General features: G+C 46.5%; 1 protein-coding gene across 1 annotated transcript; it reads left to right on the plus strand.

The window, feature by feature from the left end:
- The first annotated feature begins 3,954 nt into the window (after window positions 1-3,954).
- LOC105759289 (uncharacterized) lies at window positions 3,955-10,025 on the plus strand. Its single transcript, XM_012573905.5, has 12 exons — window positions 3,955-4,191; window positions 4,316-4,516; window positions 4,737-4,838; window positions 5,192-5,313; window positions 5,736-5,873; window positions 5,983-6,077; window positions 7,876-8,132; window positions 8,257-8,457; window positions 8,678-8,779; window positions 9,130-9,251; window positions 9,672-9,809; window positions 9,915-10,025. The coding sequence occupies exons 1-12, from the start codon at window positions 4,086-4,088 to the stop codon at window positions 10,008-10,010; spliced, it is 1,680 nt and encodes a 559-aa protein (XP_012429359.4). The 5' UTR covers window positions 3,955-4,085; the 3' UTR covers window positions 10,011-10,025.
- The last annotated feature ends 454 nt before the right edge of the window (window positions 10,026-10,479 follow it).

Genomic DNA, 10,479 nt, shown 5'->3' on the forward strand with positions numbered 1-10,479 from the left:
AACACAGAAACACAGCCCTGGTATAGAACACATTCTACCATCCCATGCTGGTTTTCATGGTTATTCTACATATACCATGATCTCTCTTGGAGGATTAGAGCTGTACAAGCCAGTTCCTGATTGTATAAACCATAAGTTATGTGATATCACAGATTCTGATGCCTGTATGATCTCAAATTTTTGTTTTAAAAGTTTGTTTTGAAGTTATTAAATACATGGAATTTATTTAATTACTAGAGCTGAAAGTCAAATTGATTTCTCCTATGAACATAGAGCTATCATCATATATTCCAAGGAAAAAAAATGTAATTAATGATCTGGGGTTTATGTTTCTCTTTTATTTTTCGTTTTGATGTCAAAAAGCATCTGTCATACTGCTTGGTCCACCAAGCATTTCACATATGAGTCCCTGGACTGAAGCAGCAGTTCTACAGTTTTGAAGGGCTTATAGAGACAGCCTCAGGACCTCTAAATGCATTTACAAAGTTGACACCAAACATATTAGTGGAATTGATGTAAATGAAAATGCTTAACATTCTTCTTAAAAGCAGAGGTACAGCAGGGTCTGATAACTCCAGTCTGAACCAAAGTCTGAACCAAAAGAATGCTCATGGTGGGTATTTCTGGCCATTTCCATGTAATTAAATTTTTGAGTTGTATTTCTTGGCATTGGAGTGCTACTAATAAAGGTCCACAGTGGAGCGGAACAGAAAAAAGAAAACCAGACAAATTTATCGAAGCATTTTCATTAATTGTTAAGATAACCTTGCTGTTGAGAGGTAAAGACTCAAATTCTGTCCTTTACTGAATCGGAATGGAAACTGCACAGACGTGAAAGCCCTCAAATTTAATGATATTTAAGCCTCTGTCTCTTTTAAAAGCAAAAGCTGAAACTAGATCAAACTTAATTGCTGACATTTTTAGCATTTTTTTCCTTTTATTTGTCAAAAGAAGGCATCATGTGTGGCATACACTAGAGCTCATACAATTCGATATTTGACTGCATCAGCATGTATTGTGCTGGAAGCTGTGTGTACAGCAGATATTCTCCACATCACTGAAATTATCTCTGAAACATACAGGTAAAAATCTGTTATAATAATTTTTGTTTTAATTAAGCCAACTGTGTCACTTCCTAAAGAGCACTGTAAAAAGATCTTGTAACAAGCAGTGAAAATGTTGAGGTATCCAGTTATTTGTGAATAATATATCATGCACAGTAATTACAACTGATTAAACTGTGTTTAACAGTTTTAATAGGCCTCTTTTCATTCTGCCATGCTTTTTGTTGATACAGGTTACAACTTCCAGCAACATTCTTCCATACTCTCACTAAACACAGATCAGTTACAGCATATCCTTTTAAGAAGTTTGAAAAAAATATGCTAAGTATGTTAAAAATGAGCCAGATATGCTACGCCCACTGCCAGTTTCAATACCAATAAATTATCCTGTTTTGCAAGTCATTGCATATTGCTATTCACAGACTATGTGAATAAATTTCTAGCTTTCATTCATTCTCTGGAGCCTACTTATGGCAGCTCTGGGTAACTGGGGGTTGTCCCCTTCCTTTTTTGAATCTTCTCCACAAGGGATGGTTCATGGGGTTGCTATCAGTATGCTCCAGGGTAAATCCCCCCCTTCTGTGGGATGCTTCTGGGGGGCTGTTATCATTGGGCTCCAGCTTTAACACCTCCAACCCACTGCAAAGCTTTTATCTGTAGCTGTTATCAATAGGCTTCACAGCTAACATACCATTACCCAAGAAGGCTGTTTACTGGAATGTTTTTTTTTTTAAGTCTCCAGAGTGAAAACTATACCCCAAGTCTGGAGGAGCTGCCATCAGTAGGCACTAAAGCATCATCTAAACAAAACTTATTTGATAGCTTTGCACTGATACAGGACACAGATGATAGCAAGAGAAAAAAAAACAAAAAAGGATGAAGAAGATTCAGCTGAATGCCACAAAGAACACAAGAACTGGAAGTCATCAACGAATGCTGGCATTATTAAATAATCCAACAAGAAATGTGATTAGCCAGCTTCACTGGTAATGTATTAACTCCTGCCAGTCTTCACAGTATCTGCTTCACCTACGGTAAGAGAGCAAACTCATATACAATTTTGTTAGTGTGTCAAAGACTGCAAGTGTTATGAAAACTGCTGGTTATACTGCATGAGTATTTGACCAGTGGGAGAAAATTCCATCTGTGTGTGCCTTTGAAGTTTAAGTGCCCTTTACGAAACAAATCAGATTGTGTTAAAGGACTCTTATGTCTTCTAAACTGGTTTGCCACTCCACTGTTTTACCTCACCTACAGCATCTCCATTCAAATCACAATTCATATGCTTCAGAATGTATTTCCTAACTGATGCTATATTAACCACAGCCCATGTAGCACAGCAATGAAAGAAAAGCCATAAAGGTCTCAAACCATAAAAACTTGGAGACTGAAAAGCTTTAAGGGTCACTAAATAAAGCATGGGTAACGACTGGTATTATTGACAAAGAGTCATGAAATCTGGGCACGGAAAAACCTTGCAGAAGCACTTATACTGCAGGCGCAGAGATTCACACACTACTGGCAAAATCAGAATAATGAAACTTAACTCTGTCCAACCGTCCTAGGGAAACCTTGAAAGAGTTTGTATGTTCCTGAAGCATCAACACTGAAAAGCCTGTTGACCATGAACTCCCAAAACAACCTGGAGAAGTGGGCATTAAAGGGAAAAAATGCTTGAAGACATCAGTAGCATCTGAGGACTGATGCAGAAACTGAGGGTCCTCAAACTAAGAGGCCAGAACAACTGAGAATATTGATAGCTTTGCTCTCTCCCTCCCCTCTAATAGCAAGCTTAGAGCACAGAGACCTTGGAAAAGCATCATAAGATACAAAGCACAAGCTGGGCATTAGACACTATCAACTTCCCAGCTCATTTCAGGGATGTCCCATTGTAAATGACTGCAGGTGGAGTAAGTGGCAGTTACAGGTAACTCACAACATTTATTCACCCCCAAAGAAGGCCATTCTTACATTTACATTGTTGCTTAATAAGATTAGAAGCTCAGTTGTTGAGCCTGGACAGAAGCTAAGCCACGTCAGCTGCTTACTCACTCCATTCCTCCTAGACCAAGACTTAATGGAAGGCCCAAGGCAAGAAAAGGTAGAAGTTTGAGACAAAGACTGTTTAATTCTTCTGGTTCTTGAGGAGGCTGTTTTTTCCCCTTCTGGCTAAGTGGTGACGTCAAAAGGATTCTACCCTGGTTTCTAGGGAGCAGGGTGAGAATTAGAGTGGGCAATTCTCAAGGACACATTGAGGCAAAAGCCTCTGTCAGCTCTCTCAGCTCTGTGGATAGCAGTTTAGCAGTTCAGTTAGACATGAGCCATTGGACAAAAGCTCAGGCACCCCTGGAATAGAAAGGGCTGGGCTGGGTCTCTGGGCACATGGGGACACAAGCAAGTCTATGTGAGGACAAACTGGGGCTGCCCTATACCACACTGAGCCAGTTCCATGGCAGCCCCATGCCCAGCCCCACAGGATCCCTGCAGGCAATACAGCAGTGCGGCAGCATGAACAGCTTAATGGTCTCAAAATCACAGTGGGCTTTTCCCATCACTGGGTGAGAATGGCTTTTTGGGATGTCACCTGGTGGTGGATGTCAATGACGGTGGTTCCACCTAGCAATGGATTATGATGTCACAGCTTGTGTCCCTCCCTGCACCTCACCCAGTCAGTGCCACACTCCACCTGAACAAGTTCCCATGTAGACACGCCGGAGGCTACCTCCCAGCCAGGCCAGCATTGCGCTTCTCCACTGCTGCGGGCCTGGAAAACAATCATTGCCAGACGGCACAGCAGGGAGTTCTTGCTGCATCTTTGCTTCTAACTTGCTGCTTCTCCCCATTCCTCCTTCTCCCCAATCTGCTACTAGTTGCTGCTCTTCACTTTCCTTCACTTTCTTTTGTGATGCTAGTTTTGCTTTCTTCTTGCTCTGGGCTACACAAAAGCTCCGTACCAGTGCTGTGTCAGAAAAGCCCTTTGGTAGCTCTCCTGTTTTTCCTGTAGTGTCTCTAGCCACCAGCATGGAGGAACGCTGGGTAGGCACCTGGAGACCTCACCCCCGACGGGGCCCAATCCTTGCAGAATTCAGCACCCCAGGTCCCAAGTATTGGCTCCCTGGGTCAACAGGTAAACCAACTAGCAGTGGAGGTAGTGGCAGCAGGAGGCACAGCACACTGCTTGCTTCCAGTTAGAAACCTCCTTTCACTACACAGTTGAAGACACAGGTCCTTTCACAGGCTTTTCTTCCCAGGTCATACGGCTCATGATCCCACCAAAGACAGAGCCCCTGCATACTCATTTCGAGGGACCAAAGTTCCCTCCACAAACAGCTGCTCACCAGGTCCTCGGTACTTCATCCATCCATCCATCACCAAGTCTGGGAAGTATGTGTCACCATCAGCACATATGATAGGACGTCCCAAGACCAAGATTTTGGTCACCCCTGGACCCAGTGAGTAGCATTTCTGCAGCCCTTCTTCCAGGCCAGACAAGCATGCATTACTGTTGCCCTGTGCCACTGGGGCACAAAACCCTCTGCTCATGTCCTGAATGGGCTTCAGAGTGCTCCAGACAGAAAACAAGCAGGACTGAGCACCTCCTCCTGACTTCTCCTCTTTGGCTTGCAGTTACATTCCCAGCTTCACTTCTTCTTGTTTCCTTCTCTGTCCCAGGTGACTACACGACAGATCCTGCCAACAAACATGTCTACTATAAAGCACCGGCGAATAGCCTGGCATCCCGACCCAAGGACTTAAAAGGTTTCCGAACACCAGGTATGGAACTTGGGGAAACAGACACTCTTACAGCCTGCGTGTCCTCCAGGGAGCGTCTGCAGCTTTTTCAACAGGCCTAGACAAAAAACCTAGGCAGCAAGACACAGTGTGTCCTCAACACACTTTTTGCTGTCCCACAGCATCAACTTCTTCCATCTCACAGAAGAACTGGCAGCTCTGGTTTCAAACAACCAAGGCACACCACATGCAAAAAAAGCCAGAGGCACTGGGATGAGGGGCAAGAAACCCTTTCTGCTCCTCTCAGCCAGCTTGGCAGGCTGACTCTCCTCCACCCAGGCATTGCACCCTTTCCCACAGGACTGACCAATGCCGTCTTCCTACTCCATTTGCAGGTCCTGGCGCCTACACCTTGCCCAGGGTTCTGGGACCTCACACAACATACACTCATGCTGAGCCATGCTACTCCATGAAAGGGAAGAGTCAATACCAGAGCTGCTTTCACGACTTGGCAATGGTGAGCTGTGCTTCTCTGTTCTCTCACAGCAGCACCAAAATCTCAGCTGCTCTGCTCAGGGCACAAGGGTCCCTGTGCCTGCCGTATCCCCATGTAACACAAACTTCCCTGAACCTGCAGCAAAGCCCAGGTTGCCACAGGGCCTCTGGCCCTGCTATTACCAGTAACACTGACACCTGCAGCCCCTTATTTTTCCACACCAGCAGCTTTGGCATGGTACAGCTCACTGGCACTAATGGCACTAATCTCCCTTGTCCTCTGGGAAATCTACCTCTCTTCCCAAAGAGCCCTCATTCCCAAGGCGCCAGACCTCCACACTGCTCTTCTGGCCAGACACCTAAAGCAGCACACAGTACTTGTGGGCACCCAGCAAGAATCCACACTGTGTCTTGTACCCACCAACCTCATTGCTTCTCTTCCAGACACCAGGTCCTGCAGCATTTGCCAAGGTGGATATGGATGTCTACAAAACCAGGGCTCCCAAGTACACAATGGGACTAAAAACCAAAATGGCTGGGAAGGATCGGATTCCAGGTCCAGCAGACTACAAAATGGGAAGGGTAAGACAGCCTGCCTACCCTATGTTATGCTGGACAGCCTTCACTTGAGGACAACTGTGGAGAATGAGGCAACATCTTCACCTCTTTTCTTCCCAATATCACCTTCCAGGTGTCACTGATCAAGGCCCGGGATCCTGCCTACACATTTGGACTCCGACATTCTGTCTACAAAGCTTCTTTAATACCTGAAACACATCTTGATTAAAGACAGATACCTGAAGAGATCTTTTACTGCTCTTCCTTTGCAACAGGGTGTGTGGGCGTGAACCATTGGCTTCACTGTCTCATGTCTATGCCTCAGGCAAAAAACATGGCAGGATGAGGGTGAAGGGAGAGCAGCGAGGTAACAGCGTGAAGCAGGCTAACACCTCCAACAGTACTGTTTCACCTAACCAGAGCAAAACCCTGTGAAAGCTTTCCAGCCCTGCCTTGCACACTCTCACCCCATGGCCCATGCTGGCCTCAAGGAAAAAGCTCATCTTGGCGTCCCCATTTTCAGTGCACACAGGTAGCATCTGCTCAAGGTGTGTCCGGAAACACAGCTGCCCTGCATCCTCTCTTGCCACAGGCAGAGGCTCATTTCCACAGGCAAGCCCCCAGACCACTCAGATCTAAGGAGAAAGAACAATTATTCCCATTCTGAAAATTGAATCATCATAGGATCCTGCAACAGCCCAGGTGGGAAGGGATCTCCTCCAACCCTCGTGTGGGAGAGGCAGCCTGGAAGAGACTAGCCAGCACCCAGCCAACCGCTAACTTGGTTGTGGCCAGTGATGGGACTCTACTGTGCCCCTGGGGGGGCTGTTTCTCCTGTCTGGCTAAGTGGTGATGCCAAAAGGATTCTTCCCTGATTGCTGAAGAACAGGGTGAGAATTGGAGTAGGCAGTTGTCACAGCCACTCCAAGGCAGGAGCCTCTCTCAGCTCTGTGGCCAGCACTTCAGTCTACTCACCCTGTTAGAAATACACTGATAAAATAATTTATTTATTATAAAAAAGACAAAAGTATTAGTTATGATTGCAAGTAGAAAGCCATGAAACATATGGTATAAGAATGTTAGAAGTGGTGTTTTTAAAGTATTTAACTAGAGAAAATTTGCCAAGAAGTTATGAGATATATTATGCTTTGTACAAGAAGCTATGGATATTGTCATGAACACCAGTTAATCTGTTTGGAATCTCTCTACCAATATCCAACCTAATTTGAAAATTAAAGATTCCAATCAGTAGATCTCAGTATATATAGCCAATGATAGTCTTAGGTTAGGAATATTATTAAAGTTACATAACTCACAAAACCAATCATTGCAAAGGTTAAACTTAAGAATGGGCATATGGTGCATACTAGGTAAAAGAACTTATGTAAAAATGACAGAGAAATAAAAGCATATAAAATGGATGCATTTTGTTTGCTAATCAGAACAAAATTGGAGGAGTAATCCCTCACGTTCCAGGCACTGAAATACAGAAGTGTCTCCTTATTCATAACAAATTGGCATTGAGTAAGTTTATTTCATCATATTTGGTTAAAGAAGCCCTGTGCTCTGGCACCACTGGAATAGAAAGGGCTGGGCTGGGTCTCTGGGCATATGGGGACACAAGCAAGTCTTGGATAAACTGGGGTTGCCCTACACCACACTGAGCCAGTTCCATGGCAGCCCGAACACCGTTAAAGTCTCAACATCACAGTGGGCTTTTCCCATCACTGGGAAAGAATGGCCTTTTGGGATGTCACCTGGTGGTGGATGTCAATGATGGTGGTTCCACCTAGCAATGGATTATGATGTCACATCTTGTGTCCCTCCCTGCACCTCACCCAGTCAGCGCCATACTCCAGCTGAGCAAATCTGTGTGTAGACGCGCCAGAGGCTACCTCCCAGCCAGGCCAGCATTGTGTTCTACGCCAAAAATTACTGCCTGAGGGCACAGCAGGGAGTTCTTCCTGCATCTTTGCTTCTAACTTGCTGTTCTCCCCATTCCTCCTTCTCCCTAATCTGCTACTAGTTGCTGCTCTTCGCTTTCCTTCACTTTCTTTTGTGATGCTAGTTTTGCTTTCTTCTTGCTCTGGGCTACACAAAAGCTCCGTACCAGTGCTGTGTCAGAAAAGCCCTTTGGTAGCTCTCCTGTTTTTCCTGTAGTGTCTCTAGCCACCAGCATGGAGGAACGCTGGGTAGGCACCTGGAGACCTCACCCCCGACGGGGCCCAATCCTTGCAGAATTCAGCACCCCAGGTCCCAAGTATTGGCTCCCTGGGTCAACAGGTAAACCAACTAGCAGTGGAGGTAGAGGCAGCAGGAGGCACAGCACACTGCTTGCTTCCAGTTAGAAACCTCCTTTCACTACACAGTTGAAGACACAGGTCCTTTCACAGGCTTTTCTTCCCAGGTCATATGGCTCATGATCCCACCAAAGACAGAGCCCCTGCATACTCATTTCGAGGGACCAATGCTCCCTCTGCAGCAACCTGCTCACCAGGTCCTCGGTACTTCATTGAATCATCTATTACCAAGACTGGGAAGCAAGTGGCTCCATCAGCACTTGTGACAGCACGTCTCAAGACCAAGATTTTGGTCACCCCTGGACCCAGTGAGTAACATTTCTGCAGCCCTTCTTCCAGGCCAGACAAGCATGCATTACTGTTGCCCTGTGCCACTGGGGCACAAAACCCTCTGCTCATGTCCTGAATGGGCTTCAGAGTGCTCCAGACAGAAAACAAGCAGGACTGAGCACCTCCTCCTGACTTCTCCTCTTTGGCTTGCAGTTACATTCCCAGCTTCACTTCTTCTTGTCTCCTTCTCTGTCCCAGGTGACTACACGACAGATCCTGCCAACAAACATGTCTACTATAAAGCACCGGCGAATAGCCTGGCATCCCGACCCAAGGACTTAAAAGGTTTCCGAACACCAGGTATGGAACTTGGGGAAACAGACACTCTTACAGCCTGCGTGTCCTCCAGGGAGCGTCTGCAGCTTTTTCAACAGGCCTAGCAAAAAACCTAGGCAGCAAGATACAGTGTGTCCTCAACACACTTTTTGCTGTCCCACAGCATCAACTTCTCCCATCTTACAGAAGAACTGGCAGCTCTGGTTTCAAACAGCCAAGGCACACCACATGCAAAAAAAGCCAGAGGCACTGGGATGAGGGGCAGGAAACCTTTTCTGCTCCTCAGCCAGTTTGGCAGGCTGATTCTCTTCCACCCAGGCATTGCACCCTTTCCCACAGGACTGACCAATGCCGTCTTCCTACTCCATTTGCAGGTCCTGGCACCTACACCTTGCCCAGGATTCTGGGACCTCACACAGCATACACTCATGCTGAGCCATGCTACTCCATGAAAGGGAAGAGTCAATACCAGAGCTGCTTTCACGACTTGGCAATGGTGAGCTGTGCTTCTCTGTTCTCTCACAGCAGCACCAAAATCTCAGCTGCTCTGCTCAGGGCACAAGGGTCCCTGTGCCTGCCGTATCCCCATGTAACACAAACTTCCCTGAACCTGCAGCAAAGCCCAGGTTGCCACAGGGCCTCTGGCCCTGCTATTACCAGTAACACCGACACCTGCAGCCCCTTATTTTTCCACACTAGCAGCTTTGGCATGGTACAGCTCACTGGCACTAATGGCACTAATCTCCCTTGTCCTCTGGGAAATCTACCTCTCTTCCCAAGGAGCCCTCATTCCCAAGGCGCCAGACCTCCACACTGCTCCTCTGGCCAGACACCTAAAGCAGCACACAGTACTTGTGGGCACCCAGCAAGAATCCACAGTCTCTTGTACCCACCAACCTCATTGCTTCTCTTCCAGACACCAGGTCCTGCAGCATTTGCCAAGGTGGATATGGATGTCTACAAAACCAGGGCTCCCAAGTACACAATGGGACTAAAAACCAAATTTCCTGGCAAAGGAACGATTCCAGGTCCAGCAGAATACAGCCTGGGAAAGGTAAGACAGTCAGCTCACCAATGTGTTGTGCTGGACAGCCTTCACTTGAGGACAACTGTGGAGAATGAGGCAACATCTTCACCTCTTCCCAATTTTCCCTTCCAGTTATCAGTTACCAAAGCCCGGGATCCTGCCTTCTCTTTTGGACTCCGACATTCTGTCTACAAAGCTTCTTTAATACCTGAAACACATCTTGATTAAAGACAGATACCTGAAGAGATCTTTTACTGCTCTTCCTTTGCAGCAGGGTGTGTGGGTGTGGACCATTGGCTTCACTGTCTCATGTCTATGCCTCAGGCAAAAAACATGGCAGGATGAGGGTGAAGGGAGAGCAGCGAGGTAACAGCGTGAAGCAGGCTAACACCTCCAACAGTACTGTTTCACCTAACCAGAGCAAAACCCTGTGAAAGCTTTCCAGCCCTGCCTTGCACACTCTCACCCCATGGCCCATGCTGGCCTCAAGGAAAAAGCTCATCTTGGCGTCCCCATTTTCAGTGCACACAGGTAGCATCTGTTAAAGGTGTATCCGGAAACACAGCTGCCCTGCATCCTCTCTTGCCACAGGCAGAGGCTCATTTCCACAGGCAAGCCCCCAGACCACTCAGATCTAAGGAGAAAGAACAATTATTCCCATTCTGAAAATTGAATCATCATAGGATCCTGCAACAGC

Source organism: Taeniopygia guttata, chromosome 5 (assembly GCF_048771995.1).
Source record: "Taeniopygia guttata chromosome 5, bTaeGut7.mat, whole genome shotgun sequence".
NCBI lineage: Eukaryota > Metazoa > Chordata > Aves > Passeriformes > Estrildidae > Taeniopygia > Taeniopygia guttata.